The sequence below is a fragment of the Capricornis sumatraensis genome, chromosome 10 (genome assembly GCF_032405125.1).
Source record: "Capricornis sumatraensis isolate serow.1 chromosome 10, serow.2, whole genome shotgun sequence".
Lineage (NCBI taxonomy): Eukaryota > Metazoa > Chordata > Mammalia > Artiodactyla > Bovidae > Capricornis > Capricornis sumatraensis.
This window is the reverse complement of record NC_091078.1, coordinates 13,555,412-13,575,813: the sequence shown is the minus strand read 5'-3', so window position 1 is coordinate 13,575,813 and position 20,402 is coordinate 13,555,412. Positions and strand designations below refer to the sequence as shown.

Sequence of the window (20,402 nt, the reverse complement as noted above, 5' to 3'; positions counted from 1 at the left end):
ATTGGAAAAAATGCTCAGACCTGTGGGATACGGAGCCAGATCAAAAGATCTGATGTGGAGTCTAGTTTTGCTGGTGGGACTTTTTAAATGGGGAGGACAGTTTCGATCAGTGACCCTTAACCAAGGCTCTACTTGTGATTCATCCAGGGCGTTTTGATTCATCTAGTGCCAAATCCAACAAAATAGGCAATAGGTGACACTGATGCTTACCTAAGAACGACTGGACTGAAGAGTATTTAAATTCTTTGTTGGTTCTGCTGTTCTGCGACACTGTCCTCCCAGGCAGTGACAGGCCCTCTTTCACCACTCATACCATTTTGTATATTCCTTCTTACACATTTCTCTTACTTTCTCACATTTCTCTTCTCATGTCAACATCCAGAGAATGGCTTCCTGAAAGTCAGGACAGCATCTTCTTGCCCTTTGAAACCTTATCAATACCAAAAGTAGTGCTGGCTGTGGAATATGGGCCTGGTATCTGTCCAGAGGAGGTGGCCTGAAATCACCCTTCCCTCTGATGAACTGAATACTTGTAGAGAAATGTGGGGCTCTTTGGGCACCTTGGGTGCCCACTGCCTGTTTGGAAGTAGATCCCCTTGGATATCAACAAATGCAATTAAAAAACAAGAATCTCCCCTTCAGAATCCACCCAAGTGTTGGTTGTTTGGTCATGGTTCTTTAGGAAAGATTGGATTCTAGAAGAGTGATCCTTCTCCTGGGCATGCCTGGGTACCCTTCAGTCATACCCTCCTAACTTCTGATCTGTTACCCCAGAAGCTGTTGGGGGCTGGGGCTGGGAAGGCTGTGTGTTACTGCATACATGTCAAGATTGCCCTAGAGCTGGATTCTAGGGGCCACGTGCAGCTGGACTCACATCTGGTCAGAATTACCTTAGAAAATCCACAACACTGGCAAGATGCTCACCCTCTGAGAGAAACAGGAACTAAGAACAGTGGAAGGATTCAGTGTGGGCCCACCCAGTGACGTACTGACTGCGTGAGCGGACTTGTAGGCCTATTCTACAGAAGTTCTAATTTTTTAATTCATTTTACTAATTTTTAATATCTGGTTTAACAAGCATCATCACCCTTGCATTTGGATGAGATGAATGGGTGGATGAGGCCTTTCTGTTCTGTGGTCTGTAAAAAGCCCTCCTTTCTTCATCCTGGGGCTTGTGTGTTATTTGTCCCTGAGAAATTTTAGAGTTTCACAACAAGACTTCTGAATGCCAAGTTCCTGTGGCATTTGGGTTTCTACAAAGCAATGTAGCCACCTTTTGTTTCCTTTCGGTAAAATATTTTCCTGGCCCTTCATCCACGAAGCATGAAGTCGGCCTTCCTTCAAGCTGTTACTGAGAGCCTAATAGGAGGGCCTCTATGCAAATTTATGAGACATTTTCACTATAAAATTGCTGAAAACATGAATGATATTTCTACAGTTTACTGTTTTTCACTTTAAGTGCATTTTCTGACAATATGTCTTCTATTAATCATTTAAGCAGTAGTAGGAAACTTAAAGGAGTGTATTCAGAAGCAAGAACCCATGGTTCATTTAGTGCTGTCTAAAACAAGTTCTTATTGATTGGCATCCTCTGTGGTTCTGTGATGTAATATTTATAATATGTCACCCAGCCATACATCAAAACAAGTATGTCTCTTGTTTCATTTCCGTGAGAGATGTTGATTTCAGAGAGGTCAGCCCAGTTTTAGGTCACGTTGTGGCCAACCACTGGACCAGAAATGGGAAGTGACCAGATTTATGGAGCTATTGGAAATGACCCCAGAGCTGCTTCAGTTTCTGTGGGTGCTTTCCTCCCCTCCCCCCACAGCACCCCTTTTCCTTCCTCACTTGCCCCCTGTGTGCCCAGTTGGATTTTCTTGGCACACGTCCACACAGTGAAACAGCCTCATTAAATCTGCATGTGAGCATACTACCAGGTTGTTTAGCGGTGCCCTGGACCTGCTGGGACAGGAGCAAAGCCGAGCCTGGGGTTTCTCTACGCCATTCGTCATGGCTCGTGGCTGAAATGTGTCCACTGCCATGTTATTATAGGCCCTGAAACCTGCTGCGGCTCTGCCGTGTGCACGCCCTGGGCAGCTATTTTGGAGTGAATGTTGGATGGAGGTTCACACTGAGTGGCGGTGCTGGACTTGAAGGTGCAGCCGCCTTCAGGATTGGGGTGGGAAGAGAGTGAGGCAGCCAAGTGAGCTGGGGGCCCACCATCATCCTGAGGATCCCCTTGGGGCCTCCCGTGGGCTTGAATACTGGCCAGACAATGAATCAAGTCTGGGGAGCTTGGATGCCCAGTATGGTCTATTTCTTGTCTTCCGTTGTCTGTCTTTTCTCTCCTCTTGCTAAGGAAAGCTGGTGGAGTTCAGGTCAGGGCACACAAGTGCTAGACCTCATGCAGCAGAAAGGCCGCTGGTGTCTTGGGCTCTGAGCACTATTTCACTAAATCCTTCTGGCACTAAATCCTTTATTGTCTCCTGCCACTCCAGTCTCTGGCGAGTCTCTCCTTCCTCCCTCCTCCTCAGTAGACTCCTCTGTATTCCTTACAACTTGAAATTATTTAAAACATGGCGTCCTTTCTTTGTTCCCTCCCGGGGAGCAGCCCTGAGGCCTGCCCAGTGTCTGTCACACTCAGCCAAAGGGGCAGGAGGGAGGGACCGGCCGGCCGCTGCTGGCCGCCCTGGGCTTCCACCATTTCCCAGCCGTAGCGGAGCCGTAAAACTTGTGGCTTACATAACCCAGTGAGCATTCTCCAGCTAATCTGCAATCTGGGCTTTGAAGATCACAGGAAAGCAAAGGTCACGACCTAGAGATCAAAGTGACAGAAACCCACAGAGTAATTGCTGGTTCCCCTCTGTAGAGGGCCTTGGTCTGTCCTGTGGGTGTATTATTTGCACTGAGACTTCAAACGTGCTGCCGGTGAACTGTGAGGGAAATCAGCTGGCCTTGGCTGGTTGTCAGGCGTTCATTAATGCTGTAGGTGAGCTCACCTCGGCTCATTAGAGGCAGAGCGTTGTCATCTCTTCACTCGCGGTGTTTGTTCATTACTCCGTGGTCTTTATTGACTTTTCCTCACCGTCCTCCCTTACCTGAAGGTGTGAGGGGTAGTGAGACAAGCAAATTGGAGCAATACGAAAGAGAGGCGAATATGGATGTATTTGTTGTAGATGAACTTGGAGGCACATAGAAATCAAGTAAGCAAACTGAAGCTTAAGAGGCTGGGGCAGCATTAGCCCACCCCCTTCATGGCACAGACGGAGAAACTGAGGCTCAAGAAGGCAGCAGAAACTGAGCCAAGGCCACACAGAAAGCTGAGCCCAAAGTCTGGGCTCTTCCCTCTACCCTGTGAGTCCACATGCTTTTTGTTGGGAAGACCTCCCTCTTGTTTTTCCCTCCAACACATACACATGAAAGCTTTGGTCTCTCCAGTAAGCTTCATTTAAGCGACTGCTAACTTTTCAAAATTAGTCAGAGACATTTAGCTGTTGATCAGGGTTTTTGATCAGCATGAGGTAAGCAGTGTTACCAAATGGGCTTGATGCCATCCAGAGCAAAGAAGCTTGATGTTCTGTTGGCGTGTTCACGCTCTTCTGTTAAGCTTTGTGAAAGGATGAGAACAGTTCATGGATCACCTATTGTTGCCTTCAGGGGCCCCCAGTGGGGGGTGACCCCCAGCTTGTCTCCCCATTTCCCATGCATGAGAGCAGGAAGGCAGCAAGAGGCAATAGGAAGAAGCATAGAATGCTGTAACGGGAAGGAGGTGGGAAAAGTCCCCGTGACTCCACATGCAGTTGCCTTGAGACCAGGAAATGTGGTGTGTCTTGGGTAGAGTCTCCGAAGAAGAAACATGGCAGCCAGCCCCAGGAGCAGATGCAGGAGGTCTGTCTCAGTGTGCCTGTAGTTGTGCGGAGGGCCTGGGGAGCAGCCAGATCCCCCGGGGGAGCAGATGTGGGCAGGAGACAGCATCCTCCCTCCCCTTTGAAGTCTAGATGAAAAGTGCCAGAGCTTTTGGTAGAGCAAACTGACTTGGGAGCAAAAACCAAACAAACCAAAAAAGGCTGTCTGCTGTTGTTTCTGTCCCCCTACCAGTTGTAAGCATCTCTTTAGAGGATTTCTTTCAGGAAGTGGCACTTCCTCTATGAAGAGAGAGAACCTGAAAAGCTGTGTGTGGGTCTCACTTTTCGAGAATCTGTGTGCAGAGACAGGTGGTTCTTTGAAAACCTTCCCAGGGTCCCTGGTCTCCTCTGGGTAACCTCACCCTCCATGTCACAGCCAGCACCCCTCCCGGCCCTAAGGCTTTCTCCCAACCACCTTGGGAAGGTCAGGAAAATTGGCATTGCCCTCTGGAGCTGGGGATGTGAGCCTTAGAACTTAGACGGATCTCTTTTCATTAAGCAGTGCCCTGGCTTAACAAGCAGTTTTATAAATCTGAAGCTGTCTCCGGGTGCCGCAGGATTTATGGACGGGGGTTTCTGCCATAAAGTGGTTTATGATGGCTGCCTTCTGTGTTATTAGTAGCTGTCTCTTCCTTCAACCATTGCTGTTTGATAATAGCTTTAAAACACCCAGAATTACTTACCTGCAAGCCCCATTCCCGGTAGCCCCTGTTGACAGTCTGAATAAGTTTACTGCCCTTTTGTTGCACTTTACCTTCAAAACAAACTGATTGAACCATCAATAGCTCGTGGAAGCTGACGGAGGCATGTCATCTGGACTAGCCCTGGTGATTGCAGGTTATCTGGGGGAGTTAACCTTCCCGCATTGTTAACTGAAATGTTTTATGTACTAGGCAACTTTAGGATACGGCTGTGATAACCCTGGTAACTAAGTAATACATCACAGTAAAGAGATTTTGGTGCAACAAATAACCCTGGATTAAATTTACAAGGGTTGAATTGATATTGTAAAAGCCTTCATTCTGTGGCTTCGGGAATCCTCTCTTGTATTTTTATGGCAACCTTGTATTATACTCAGGATGGAAGCTGCAGCTTTTGACACCCTGACATGACCTAGAACAAAGGGAAATAGATCTCCCAAGACCAGAATGGGACAGGCAGGCAGAAAGCTCACTGACTAAGCATTGGCAGAGCTGGTTTAGAGCTGGTTCCACACCACCAAGGGGCAAGAAAGAAGGTCTGGTGGATATGGCTTCTGTCTGGGCGCTGGGGACCATAGACATTGGGGGCAGGGCAGACCATTGAACTGGGAAGGATACACTTGGCCACCTTATCAACTTCATAATTCCAAAACTATTCATCCTTGTGGTGTTCATGTACATGGACAGTGATTCTCAGCAGGCCTAGCAGCATATCAGCCTTACCTGGAAACTTATTAGGATGTAAACTTGAAACTTCATTCCAGATGCAGTGAATCAGAAACTCTAGGGAGGGACTCTGTGATTTGTGTTTCAACAAGGCCTCTGGGGGATTCTGTCACCTCCTCAAGTCTGGGACCCACTGAGCTAGAATGTAAGTCCGTTGAGAGTAGGGACCTTGTCTGTTCTGTGCATCACCTATTCTTAGCACCCAGCTCAGCTCTTGGCAGGGTGGGTGAATGTGTAAATACATGAAAGAAGACATCTCCTAAGGGACATACTGTGAGTCCTGAGCTGAGTCTCATACTGAACTATTTGGAATAAGCCTTCCTAGGGTCTCTCAGACATCTTTAGGCACCAACCACCTGGAAATCCAGGCTGACCAACTGGGTGGGAGTCGGGTCACCCCTAGTTTCAGGGGAGCTGGCAGCCTGTTTCCTGGATGTTTCTTTGGTGTTGAAAGAAGAGTGCTCTGAAAACAGTAGCTCTTTGTCATCTAAAATTTTTTAACTAGCTTAAAAGGTAGTGCTTCTCTCTCTCTCCTTTGATTTCAGGGCTGTGATCCAAAGTGGGGCGAAATGACAACCTGCTGTCTGTTGTCACCATGGTTCCTGCCAGCCCCATGAAGACATCTTTCATTCCATCATTAAACATTGGCTGATTTTCTAATACTGACTTTTCTTCACCTGAATATTCATCTTTTCCCACCCTACACTTAGTGGGTGTCTTTACTCCTTTGAGCGTCACTCCTGACATATTGTTTCTGCCTGTACGTGTCTTTATTTGAAAGATTCTGTTGTCATCAAGACTTTGCTGCTACAAGCAGAAGATGGAAGTTTTCTCTGACACTGACTGAGGCCAGTGGGAGTTCTTCTGGAGGATAGAAAGGTATTGAGGCCTTTGCAGAACTTGCCTCGTTTAGAGTAAGCTTCGGTGCCATTCAGAGAGGGAAAGAAGAGGCTTAGGGAGAAGTAAGAGAGAAGATAATGAGTAGCTTGAGGCCAGGGAGAGAGCAGGAAGTAGGTAGTCAAATTTCCAGGACCTCAGATGTTGGTGTGGAAATTTCTGAGCAGGAAAAGGATACCACAAAAAAATTTAGAGTATTTTTGACTTTAAGTCATAGGAAGGCTGTGACTAGAAACCTCTGAGCTATTTGGCATTTGAGTGATCAGCTGAGTCTTTCACCTGGACAAGCATATGTGAGGCCCTTTGATGATGTGAGACCATCCTATGAACTGGAGGTGCTGGCCTTGTGGACCTAAGGCTCCACTGACGAGGGAGGCCTGCTCACACCTCAAGTAACGTTTGCACTGAGAAAAAAACTTAGTGTTTGGGAACTGCTTTAGGGCTTGTTTCTTTGAAGCTTTCTTAAGATTTCTTGTTCTTCTTTCTTTGTGTTTGCAAAGCTACTTTGTGCATAACCTCAAACTCGGTGCTTAGCTGTGCCAATTTCTAATTTCTGTCTTTGAACCCATCTTCCCCATTATATTAGAATCCCTTAAATTGCCGACATCCATTGGATCATAGAAAAAGCAGAGAATTCCAGAAAAACATCTGCTTTTGCTTCATTGACTACACTAAAGCCTTTGACTGTGTGGATCACAACAAACTGTGGAAATTCTTCAAGAAATGGGAATACCAGACCATCTTATCTGCTCCTGAGGAATCTGTATGCAGGTCAAGAGGCAACAGTTAGAACTGGACATGGAGCAATGGACTGGCTCCAAATAGGAAAAGGAGTATATCAAGGCTGTATATTGTCACCCTGCTTATTTAACTTATATGCAGAGTACATCATGCGAAATGCCGGGCTGGAAGAAGCACAAGCTGGAATCAAGATTGCCGGGGGAGAAATATCAGTAACCTCAGATATGCAGATGACACCACCCTTATGGCAGAAAGTGAAGAGGAATGAAAGAGTCTCTTGATGAAAGTGAAAGAGGAGAGTGAAAAAGTTGGCTTAAAGCGCAACATTCAGAAAACGAAGATCATGGCATCTGGTCCCATCACTTCATGGCAAATAGATGGGGAAACAATGGAAACAGTGAGAGACTTTATTTTCTTGGGCTCCAAAATCACTGCAGATGGTGACTGCAGCCATGAAATTAAAAGACACTTACTCCTTGGAAGAAAAGCTATGACCAACATAGACAGCATATTAAAAAGCAGAGACATTACTTTGCTGACTAAGGTCCGTCTAGTCAAAGCTATGGTTTTTCCAGTAATCGTGTATGGATGTAAGAGCTGGACCATAAAGAAAGCTGAGCACTGAAGAATTGATGCTTTTGAACTGTGATGTTGGAGAAGACTCTTGAGAGTTCCTTGGATTACAAGGAGATCCAACCAGTCTATCCTAAAGGAAATCAGTCCTAAATATTCATTGGAAGGATGGATGCTGAAGCTGAAGCTCCAATACTTTGGCCACCTGATACAAAGAACTGGCTCATTTGAAGACTTTGATGCTGGGAAGATTGAGGGCAGGAAGAGAAGGGGACAGCAGGGGATGAGATGGTTGGATGGCATCACTGACTTGATGGACATGAGTTTGAGCGAGTTCCAGGAGTTGTAATGGACAGGGAAGCCTGGAATGCTGCAGTCCATGGGGTTGCAAAAAGTTGGACACAGTTGAGTGACTGAACTGAAATGAAAGAGCAGGAACCATGTTGTAATCACCTCTGTATACCTAGCCCTGGCATGAAGTAGGTGCTTAAGAAACATTTGTGCAGCTGAAGTGAACTGGTATTTTATAGTGTCCATTCTAATGCTTCTTTCCAAAATGGTTTGAGAGTGAGAAAGAAAAATTGGTCCCTGTGTTCAAGAAGCTTATAGTTTTGGTGAGGACATTAAACTGAAGGACAATTAGAAAATAATACGGTGTTAGACGGTAGGGTGCTGAAAATGCCTGCTTGGAGTATCGAGAAGGGAGAAAGCAATGTGGGCTGGGGATGCAGAAGAAAACGTCTTGAGAGTTGGGATTTGGAAAGATGAGTGAATACTGAGGATGCTGGATACGGGGAGAAAAAGTCAGATTCCCATGCAGATGATGTGACTTACCACGCTTGACATTGGATACCCACCTTTTCTTCCTAACCAGGAAAGCGTCTAAACAATTGCTCCTTTGATTGGAGGAGTATGGGGGCTTGATGGAAAGCATCTGGGTCGGTGACTGTCCCTGAGGAAGGAGAGCTAGAGGCAGGTGTCTATACCTTTTGTATCATTTTTTATATGTTTATGTACCTATCTTCTGACCATGTGAGTCTTCTTGTCAACTCCATATACCTGCTTAAAGATAGTTCATCACACAAGTAGTCAGTCATTCAGTTATCCTTAAAGACGGTAATGGATCCCAAAGACTCTTTGCAGGGAGACCATATGGCATATTTGGCTGTTAATGTCCACTGGAAACCAACTCCCCTTGTTTCTCCTTGATGGAGATAATCTTCATAGTGCCAGTGTAGAAGTAACTCAGTGATGATGAGAAAAAAGTTCTCAGCATGTCTCTCTGATCCCTCAAGGAAGCAATTTCTCAGCTATATATGTTCTTACTTCTGTCCCAGAGTTGTCCAGGTTATTATCATTGTCCTGATGGCAAATTAAAGTCTCTTGTCTCAGCTTCAAAATGAAGATTTTTTTGTTCTCTTAGAGATGAGAATAATACAGGTGACCCATAAGAATGACAGTAACATGAATGGTATGATCAGGTTGTAGATTATTTTCTCTGAGAATTTCTTGTGTATCAAAAATTTGGGGTCCATTTTCCAGAATGGAAAAAGGTAAATACACGGATAGGATCTTATTGGTGAATCCAGGTGTGCATTTGTGAGTATACCTTTGAGTTAAGAACAACCATTAGTGTGTGTTTTGAATTAGTGTATGTATGAAACAGAACCATTTGAATTTCCCTGAAGAGGGATTATTCATTGTGAAAGAAGAGGGGAGAAGCAGCACCCAGGGTCTACACTTCTGAAGACTTAGTGATATAGTTTCCTGAACATCAGATAAATTGCATGAACCTTTGAGTCCATCACCCCAGTCTTCCTGAGCTGTCTCTGACTGTTCTCTTCCAGATGCTTTGTTCTGCACAAGCTGCCCAATTTGAAGTTTCTGGATGCTCGGAAAGTAACCAAACAAGAACGAGAGGAAGCTTTGGTCAGAGGAGCGTTCATGAAGGTGGTGAAGCCCAAGGTAAGCCCTCTACTCTCTTGTTCTTTGTGAGCATTTATGCCTCACCTGCTGGGCACTCTTCAAGGCTGGAGGAAGTCCTCCTGTGTGTTCAGAATGCACCAGGATTTCATCCATGGATACACCTTTGGCCAAAGAAGTAGTAGAATTTGGTATAAGCTGGGTCTTCCTGGGACTCTAGGGGGACATTGTTGGTATTACAAAGCGATTGGTAAGGTGATTTCAGACAGATGGCTCTTGTACCAATACAGCAGCATCACGCACAGCCTATGGTGATGTTCCCAGCATCAAGGAGAATTTCGAAGCAAGGAGGATTTCAGGCCTCCTTGAAAGTGTTTCATTTCCAAGGTGAGACCTCTGCAGACTCTGGAGCTGAGGAAGGAGAAACAGGAGAGCATTGGACATTACTGTTTCTCAGGAGGGCAGGGTTCCTCTAGTGCCTCAGCGGGGGCTCTTCTTTCTCGGGGCCAAGGGGTAGCTGGGGGAGAGTGCTTGCCTCTCGTTCACAGGTGAGGGCTCAATAGCACTTGGAAATACTGTTAGCACGGAAGGCAATTTCTCTGACAGTGTGGTCTGAGACTGGTGTGTGCGTCCTTCATTTGGCTCTCCAGAGCCCAGGCGAATGCTGTTTACTGACCTTTGTTTCACCAGCTGAGTCTGCTTCGAGGCCAGGGGATTGAACGTGGTGTCATGTTAATGACAGCACTGATGAGGCAAGGGGGATTGGGCTTGGGGTCTTGGATTCACACACAAGGAGATTATTAAGGACATGGGCTGGGGAGAAGCTAGGATCCTTCAGTGAAGCCTGAGGCTGGGGAATGGACTTCATGACTCCTTTGGAGGTCCAGCATGTCCTGGAGCTCTGTGGAGCTGCAGTCACTTCCTGTGGGATCCTAGTCTGTGTGTTGAAATCTTTGGCCCAGAGATCCTTGAGGTCTCATTTGTCCTCACTGATGGACTTGGAGCACTCTGCACGTGCATTGGAAATGATTAAGAGGGAAAGAGGAAAAAACAAACAGAACCAAAACAGAAAAATGAAACCTCTTCCATCAAGTCGCTCAGCTGGCAGCAGACCTCAGGCCACTTTCTCTCCCTGAATCCATGAGGTGCAACTTATTTCCCGTTATGCTGAATAAAATTGCTAACAGTTGTGGAAATATATGATATGGAGAGTAGAATACTGGCAGATAAATGTATTGTTACCTGTTTCAGCATGTGGGAAATTAATTGAGTGATTCGTTTCGTAGCTATTAAAGTGTTAACGGTTTTCCTTATGGAGACACTGATTTGATGTATTGCTCATGACTGCCTTTAGTTATTCCAGCTTTTGTGATTTTGTTCAAATGAAATAATTTATTTCTTGGCTTCCTTTTTTTTTTTTTTTTTCAGTTAAAAGATTCTAGAGACAGCCAGTATCACCAAACCAAAATACAACAAATGGAGTGTTTATAATATTTTGAGTTCCCATGCATCCTGCATTTCTCACCATTGTGGATGTGTGCATTTTATAGCATAGCTACTGTTTCTCCTGCTTTCATTGTCTTTGACATGGAAGCTCTCTGCTGTCACTGGAAATCTGGAGAAGTCATAAAGAATACCCGTCATATTGGAATGGGGTGTCCATGATGCCCACTACTGTTCTAAAGTTCTTTTGTGCCCAGGTGTGTGCATCCTCACATAACCTTCAAATGTGGAAGGAAGGGGGCATTGACTTACTGCACAGATGCAGTAACTCAGGCCTAGGGATGCTGTTTGGGCTGCCCAAGTCATGAGCTCATAATTGCGAAAATCCAAGCTTCACCCATGTGTCTATCTGCAGACCCCACATTGTTTCATCTCTTATTCCTGGAACACTGAGCTCACCATTCCCTCTGTGCCTCTCTCTGTCCAAACGGAACCTCCAAGGAAGGCCTAAGTGAAGAAAACAGGTAAAAGCAGGACTGTTCTGCTGGCGTAGGTATGGGGGAGAACTGAAGGCGTCCCCTGCCTTTGAAAGCAGGGACGGGCTCCCTAAAATCCAGCAGTGGCTGATTCTCTGAGTCATTAGCACCATTGACAGAAATGCTCTTCAGAGCTCCCAGTCAGTTTCTGATCACTTACAGAATCAGCTCGTTTGTGTGATTGACTCTTTACTAACACATCTTTGCTAACTGTGTTAAGCTTTGAAGTATCCATTAATTATCAATATTTGGAGAAAGATGAAAATACTCTGACAAAGCATCAAGACTTCTGGTGGTTATCCTTTTGTAGAGTCCCATGATTTTCAAACTGGAGAAGGGAGGGCTGCGAAACTCTCTGGTCTGTGCTTTCATCTATGGGTGCAGGAACAGGGAGAGGATGTAGTTCCTGAAGGCCCCAAAGCCCCTTGGAGGCAGAATTGGGATGAGAACTCAGCCGTCTGGGCCCCCCTGTGCAGTGCTCTATTTACCCCGTGACCCTTTAAGTGTACTGGAGGAGTTCTCTGTGTTGCCAGTTCCGTATCTGACTCTCGTGCCTCTTGTGAATGGCAGACAATTCCCTTTGGTCTGGTTTTTTGCAGAGAGATGCGCTTTTACTTTTCTTTCAGATAGAAAGAAGCCAAATGAGCTCCTTGCTGAATTAATAAATTGGTGTTAGAAAGGCTGGTTCTCGCCTGCTCACAGTATGTACAGACGTGTGTTTGTTCCTTGCAGGTGTGTGTATGTGCGTTCCATCTCTGTGTATATATACATATGTATGTTCTGGGAGGTATGTGTACACTCAGAGTCAGCTCCTAAGTGGAGAGCAATTTCCTGTTGGTGAATTGCCGACGCTGCGCTGAGCACGCTTGGTGAAGACCTATTTTTCATCACGGACTCAGAATCTCAAGTTGGCTTCTGTCCTTTCGGAAGCAGTGGCAGTCTGTTTTGCTTATTCAGCAGAATGCTCTGATGGATGATCAAGGGGGCCGTGATTTGGGGAGCTGTTTTCATTTTATTCCTGACATAAAGTATTTGGGAGAATGGAAAATGCCTCTCCAATCACAGCCCTTGCCTTGGAGGTAGGGAATGGGCAGTCTGGGTGTTCTCGGCTGATACAAATGCAGAATCATCCAGCAACTCATAAACCCCCTCAAGTCACAAAGGCTTGATACGGTACCTGGCAGGCCCGGCACTTGAAGTGCAAGTCAGTTCTCAGTGTCTCGCACAATGACACGTTTCTCCTTCATGGCTGCCTTTTGGCTTTTGTTGTTTAAAAGCTGCCTTCTGTCTGAGTTCTGATTGTTCTACAGAAAGATGCTGTCATTCTTTAGGAATTGATAGTTAATGCTGCAGTGGCTCTTCTAGTCTTGCTTTCTGTGTGTGTGTATAGTGAATGGTCCTTCAACAGCTAGGCTTTGCTCATTTCCTGAAATTTTAAAGAAAATATATATTCTGAAAAATATTGGCCATCAGATCATGGCTTTGTCAATGCAGAGAGTACCCAAGTTGGACATAGAGGAGGTGATAGCCCCCCAAGAACATCTTCTATAATGACGAGACTCTGACCCGCCCCACCACTGACTGCTCCAAGAAACGTAGATCAAAGCAGTGTGGAGCCCTGTCCAGGAGGGCGTGCCTGATAGGCATGCAGCCCTAACATCAGAGAGAGAGTGCAAGAATCGACAGTCAGAATTGCTTAATTATTTCCTGGCATTGTAATTATTCATCCCTGTTCTGGCAAAGAGCACAGTTGTCAATTTTTTTGACATAATTATTTAAAACTGAGCCCTCTTGTTTACAGGCACGTATAGGAAGTTGGCTACCAATGGTTTACTCTTTGGAATCTTTATAGAAGCAATAGCAGCTACCAGGGCAGCTGGACTGAGAACCTCAGCGTTTGTTAGAAAGTGTTTTTACACGTGTGTTTTTGCTTGTAGTCATGGCCATTCTCTTATAGGCAAGATAAGGTCATAGGTTTATTGGTGAGTTTTGAAAATATGGCGTCCATGTCTTCATGTAGGTTTCCTAGGGTGTATAGTTTGTGTATTTGTGTACTTTTGTATGGATGTGTTTTTTGGTGTGTGTGTTGAGGGGTACTTCTCTTGGGGTTGGGGGGATGCTGTAAGAATGTGTGTGTGTGTGTGTGTGAGGGAGAGAGAGAGAAAGGGGAAGAATTGAAAGGAGGGAGAGGGAGATGTGTAAAGAAATAAATGTGTAGCTTTGGAAAGCTTTTATATTCTTGTCCTTAAACTGAGATTTGAAAGCTCTTTGGGTCCAATGACCACCTCCTTCCCTGGTTAGAGTACACAGTCCTGCTCTTGACACCTGGAATTGGGCCCAAACTTTCTTGGGTACCTTTAGCTTCTTCCATCTGTGTCTGGTTTGGAATTTCCATGAAGAAAAAAAGCATATTAGGAGTAGAAGCATCTGGAAGCCCGCTCTTTGTTGGGATGAGGCAGCTGCGTACCCCCTGGGGTGTCAGGTCTTGAGGGCAGGGACTTGACTTTCTTTGCTTTCTGTGTCTCCGGGCCTGGGGTATCACAGAGGCTCAGCCAGTACCATCAAAACAGTAAACTGTGAACACGGCATGTTGGAAAATCCATCACGGAAGGAGGTTCATTTTTTTATTGCCTCAATATGGTCCTCTGCAAAAGCAGGAAAAGGACACTTGCCTCAAGAAAATATAATAACTTGGATCTGTATATTGGCAAAAAAGAGGGATTCTGGTTTGCATATCTGTTTTCCCAAAGGATTTTACCCTGCGACTATTTCTGATGGCAGAATCTGTGGCCACCGTGGTCCCTGGGATCACGTCTCCTCCATGGAGCTCCACTCTTAGGATGCGGGCAGGGGTGCGATCTGAGCTCCCTGTCACTGCTTACATGTTCTCTGAGTCCTTCTCTTAGAACCCACCTGCTCATGTTAGAGCTTGTAGGGGAAAAAAGGTAGCTTCTCCCAAAAAAACATGTTGGGGTACGCCACAAGTCTATGAGCTATTAAAGTGAGATTTTTCTCAGTCTCGAGGCTCTTGTGCTTTCTGTCTGTGCTCCTTTTTGAAGGAGCCCTGCCTCATGGCTTGTTTGGCTTACTCATTGGTTTCCATGCCTAGCCTAGCTCTTCACTAACTGCTACCTTGTTCTAAAGCCCAGTGTGTTTGTCCTTTATATGTTCTCTGCTCCCATGTAACCAATTGCGAACATGTGAAAGGTTATCCGAAACTACCTCTCGATGGCTTCTAGTTATTAACATTTGTTCCATGCTCAATATTTTTAAAGCTATGTATTTTTCATAAGGCCAGGGGTATGCCTATAAATAAATTTTGTAAACTGTATGAACATGCAATTAAGGAGACAATAAGCCCATGTACATTGAAAGTTCTCCACTGTGCCAAACAGAATAAAATGAAAAATGTCAGTTGATTTTTCTAGATATTTCTAACTACCTGAATGTGTTAGTGTTTTATGGTTCATTTCTGTTTTCACACAGATGTTTCTTATCCTGAGACGTATTCAGATTCTCTTTCCAGTAACTTTATAATTAATCTTGAAAGGAGGACAATTTTTACTTAATTTCTTTTTTGAAAGATGTTTGGGGGGTGTGTCTAGAAGCAACTTCAGAAGCCAACAATTTTCAGTTTATTTGTTTTTATTCTTTTTTCTGATTTCAGTTTGCCATGTTCATTTGATGGGGGATCACTTAAAGATGTTGGGTTTTTTTTTCCTCATTTTTAGCACCACGGCATCCTGTGTCTCAAATAAGTGCTTTCAGAGTATTGCTTTTTAGAAGCAAGGTTGGGAGCTTTCTATGGCTTTGCTTTCGGATAACAGCTCTCTGAAATCAGAGGTAGACTGTCGCAGTGAAGCTGTGTCTCCAGCACCCTAGCAAAGCTCTATAGCTAGAGGACGGAAATTCAAAGTAAAAGGGAAGTGAACTAGAACTGTAGATGGTGGTTGCACCCTCTCAGAACCATGTCCAGATGTCCCTGCGGCCTGGCCAGCCAGGTGCTTCGCACACAGTAGGCATCATCCTCCATTAAGTCCAATGCCTGGGGAGAGATCACTGAATGTCTGTTAGAGTTACTGGCTTTCGTTGTACCCTGATGGCCCACCTCCACATTCTTCCCCTCTGTGTCCTCCAGCATGCTGGCTTTTGTCCAAAGATATTTGGACAAACATATGCCTAGAGGATCTTAGAAGTAAGTTGCAGTGTTGGGGGGAATAAGTGTTGCTAGCATGCAGCCTCTGGATCCTACCCATTTTAGAGAAGTGGGGTAGTTTTCTTCACTTATCTAAGATTGTTCTTCTATCTTTGCCCTTGCCATAGCTCCCCACAGAGAAGCTATGGCAAGGGCATACCTCTTCCATGGAGAGGGGTATACTTCTCCATCCTGTTGACTTTGCACTTGGGCGGATGGCACTTAGGCCAATGTAATGTGTATGGAGGTGACAGCATACATACTCTAGGCCAAGACTCATGAGGTACCATGTGTCTCCACTCACCCCTCTTGCTCACTTGCCCGTTGCTGTGGAAATCCCATGAGACACACATTGAGCAGACACACACTGAACATGAAGCAGAACTACTCCAGCCACCTACAGACATCTGCACGAGAAAGACATGCTGGTCATAAGCCACTGGGACTATGAGGAACAGTGCTATTGCAGAAACCTGACTAAGAGTTAGGCCATCTGTGCTCACATCCTATCCTCTGGCCTTTCCCTGTCCTCTCGAACCAGGGCTTTTTACTGAGACACAGTGTACGGTAGTGAAGTTCATAGCGGTTTTGGATATCACAGCACGGACTTTAGTAAGCTTTCTGGTTGTTTCACTCATTAGGATGGAATGCCAGCCTCAGAGTCGACTGGCTGCCTAGAGGTGCATTATTAGTTGCAATGACGCTTTGCTGATATGTGATTCAGAACAACACCTAGCGGGTATTAAGCATCCACTGTATATTTGATATGTACTATTGACTTAACAATATTATCTTTAAACTTCTCCTTGAACTTGAATCTGCAAATGATGATCAGAGAACTTACGTATATCACTTAAAATTACAGAGCACTGTGGAATCAGGTTATTCCTCAGGCCTGCATAGACCCCTGAGCTCGTGCCCTTTTTCCTGTATACCTTAAATTTCATCCTCCAGACGTGGTGATATGATGAGAAGTAGGAGTTAAAGAGAAGACCAGGACATGGAAGTGAGCCAGAGGTAACTTTGTAATTTTCAGTTTTGACCTTGTGACCATTCCCTCCAACCCATTTTGGTAAAATGGACCAGCTAGGCAAAGAATAGTAGGAACCAGGTGATGGAGGGCTTTATTAGTTAGGCCAGGCTTGCAACTTGAGGAAGAGGAGGAGCCTTGGTGGGGTTCCAAGTGGGAGGACAGTAAGGGCGAGTTTGTGTTTGGATCCCTGGGTGTCTGGGGGAGGGGCACTAGTTCCCTGTGCACAGCAGGTGTTTTGGAAATCTGTGCAGAGGCAGCTGCTCTCCGGAGGCCACCCCGCATTCAGAGCACTCAGGCCAGTGCTGGTGTCCAGATGGCCACATGCGCCATGCCCGGAGCCCTCCCCTGACTGCAGGGAGGTGTCTGAGTGGTAGTGAGCAGCTTAGATGCTGTGATGAGAAGAAAGCTGATGGTTGTCAGAGATCCAGTGGTCACTCATCTGGCAGTCTCTGGCATTTGAAAAAGTTCTTTGACATATTCTTACCCACAAGACACTGTCCCCTATGGTGTCAGCTGCCTTTGTTTTAAGGAATGAGTTTAATCCTCCTTAACTGAGCTATGAGAAATCCTCACTTGTGTGATCTTTGATAATGACTGAGATGGGGCCTTTAATAGCTGATTAGGTCTGTAATCTGTACATTTCCAGCCTGACATTTTCTTGAGCCACTTTAAAAGATAATTTTTGGTATTTTCCTTTGGCAATTTAGTTTTTAAAAAATTAAGCTTGTTGAGAAAGAGAAGAGGAAAATAAACATGCTTTCTTAAGAAACTGGGTTCTCAGAGAATAAAGTTGGGGTGCTGGTTTCAAGTCACCCATATTTAAACTCACATCACCCTGTGTCCTGCATGAAGCTCAGATCTTGGCAGGGAACTGGTCTGCTGTGGCAGGTACATTGGTCACTTGGGGTGGACCCTTATCCTTAACAGGCTTTATTCTACTTGACCTGCCCTGCTCTCTGCCACCACTGCCCCCCCCCCCCGCCCACACACACACACACACACACACACACACACACACACACACACACACACAGATCTTTGCTTTGAGCCTGATGATTCCAGGCCAGTGATGGGAAGGAGTGGGATAGAAGTACAGGACTAGCTTGGCTAGAACAGAGGAAGAGGCCAGTGACTGAGGTCTCAGGGGAAGATCGTGATGACCCCAGTGTTCCCACCATCAGTCAGATCCAGGGGCCTTGTTCTCTACCCTTCCGACCTCTGTGGCTTCGTGAACCCCTGCCTTGCTTGAAAAGTCTCTTCTGGGACCCCTGGCGGCATCAGATGGTAGGGACTAAACCCTCAGGCAGACAGGAATCCTAGAAGGTAGGGAGGCCTATGGGATGGATGGCTGACTAGGGAAATGTCATGAACATGGTTCTGAGGTTTGGTTCTGAAGGTCACTTTGATTATATGTATGAATTGCAGCTCTGTGGCTAAGAGGGGAAGAACACATGAAGATGGCCTAGTCTCAACGTCTGCTCTTGAGTTCTGGTTATTTCCAAACTGCCTGTACCTAATAGCAGAGTACTAGCTTGCCAGGACTGCTATCACCAAATACCATGGACTGGGTGGTTTTAAACAGCAGACATTCCTTTTCTAACAGCCTTCGATGCTCCAACTTCCAGAGGAAGGTGTTGGTGAGATTGGTTTCTTCTGAGGACTCACACTTTGGCTTGCAGGTAGCTGCCTTCTTGCTGTGCCTCCACGTGGTCACCTTGGTGTGCACACACCCCCCGGCTGTTTGTGTGTCCAGCCATCCTCCTCCCACAAGGACACATCATATTAGATCAGGGCCCACACACTGGTCTCACTGGCAGTGAGACCTCTTTAAGGGCCTTGTATCCAAGCATAGTCATATGCTGAGTCCTGGGGGTTAGACTTCAACATAGAAATTGGAGGGGCACAATTCAGCCTTTGACAGTGGACCAAAAGAGCGAACTTGAAGAATATATATATATATATAAAGACTCATGTAAGCTTAGTGATGAAAGGCACGTCAGATACTTACCATTTACTTGTTCGTTTCATTGTCCCCAAAGGCCTAAGAAGCAAAATTGTGGATAGAACAAAGCAGAAGGAAAGCCTCTGGTTATCCAACTTGATCAGAGGGAAAAGTCTTCACAGAATTTGACTGAAATAGGAATTTGATCTGTTTGCCTGAATGTGGCTGATAGATACTTTTCAGGGTCTCATCCAAGTGAGTGCCAAGCTGGTGTACACAAGTAATTACCAGAATTAGTGGGAACTTCTGCAGTGGTACCTTCCCTACACAGTAGGCTCAGCGAGGAGCCCAGTGCTCAGAGGAGAGCTGCTTCTTCTTTAAAAAAAATGACCCCAGAGGTGTACTTTGCCCCTGATGGTTCCTTGAGGAGTAAAAACAAGCTGTTTCTTGTTATAAGGGAGACGAGTCCTAATACATGTCCACTGATCCCTGACTATTTCTCCCTGTCAAGCTCTCCGGGAACATCCAGTTCCCACATAGCCACTGGGTCTTGTTTATGAGGTAGCTCCACGTCTCGAGGGAGTGTTTGGCCTCCTCATTGTTTTCGTCTACCTGTGGTCACCGTGGCTGGCTTTCGGGGCCCGTGTTCACTCTCTGACTCTGAATACACCATCACTGTCCCTCTGACCAGGCAAAGTGGTGTTTCACCAACATGAAGGGGCAAGTCTGACCTTGGGGTCCTTGAAGGCTGATGGTACAATTAGCTCTTTTATTTGCTTTTCTGTTCCTTACAGAAGAGTGTCTTAGATTAACAGACAGGGCGCCATCAATAATGCACAGATGCTCTGTAATTGGGGCTTGCTTTGATGTTAATTTAGCGAAGTTCAGTGCTGTTGTCAGTGATAGCAATTACATTCAGCCTTTTCACCAAGGACATTTTAGGATAATTTTATTTTTCATGTGCATTTTAAAATATGGCAGTAAGTTTTGAGCTACATTACCTGAATTAGAACTCGCTATTTCTTTTCAACAGGCAACGAATGCTCTCTGTCTAGGCTCCAAAGCTGTATCTTTATTTTTCTCTTTTAGAGTGGGGAATTTTAAAGTGGGGCTTCCATCTCATGAAGCTTTTAACTCAAGAGTGAAATTTAGAAGGGAGTCCTTTGTTTGTTTATTTGTTGTTGTTGGCATCGGAATTGTCACAGAGGCTGTCTGGCTTAGTGACCTCTGCCATGTTTTATTAGGCCCATTTTAATTCATTCCCTCCCACCACCCAGCCTTTATTTTTGTTCTTGATGTGATCCAAGAAGTTGCCTCCAGCTGTTCTTTAGGGGAGGTTGAAAATCTGAATTTATCGTGGCTGTTTTATTCGCTGGCGAACCTATGATTCCTCCTGTGTTCATGTGCTGTCATCAGATTTGCTCCTCCATTTGAGGGCCATCTCCCTCCAAGGTTTGGACTTGTATCTAGGTTGGTCTTAAAGACTGCACCGCTGCCTTCTGCCATCTGTTTCTCCATTGTTGATATGAGGAACATCAGACCTGCTTTCACATCTGTTGCGAGGATGAACTGAGATAGTGTGTATGAGGAGCTCACGCTCTCTGGTATGTAGCTCGTGTTCTAAGCTGTGGCATTGCCAAAGAGCCCAGTGTGGAGTCACTGCTGTGTCTTCCTGTTGTGTGAGTGAACATGAGGAAGGCCATTTTGGCTTGAGTTGGGGGTTGTATTTGTTGTCTGGGGGCTGCCATATTGAGACACCGTCGGCTGGGTAGCTGAAACAGAGCTTT

General features: G+C 45.5%; 1 protein-coding gene across 2 annotated transcripts in view; it reads left to right on the top strand.

Moving 5' to 3' along the window:
• The window catches only part of LRMDA (leucine rich melanocyte differentiation associated), a 1,204,472-nt gene that overhangs the window by 663,672 nt on the left and 520,398 nt on the right, over positions 1–20,402 (top strand). For both annotated transcript variants that reach the window (XM_068982759.1, XM_068982760.1), the window contains exon 5: positions 9,391–9,508. In XM_068982759.1, coding sequence (XP_068838860.1) covers positions 9,391–9,508 — 118 coding nt within the window. The remainder of the gene's footprint in view (positions 1–9,390; positions 9,509–20,402) is intronic.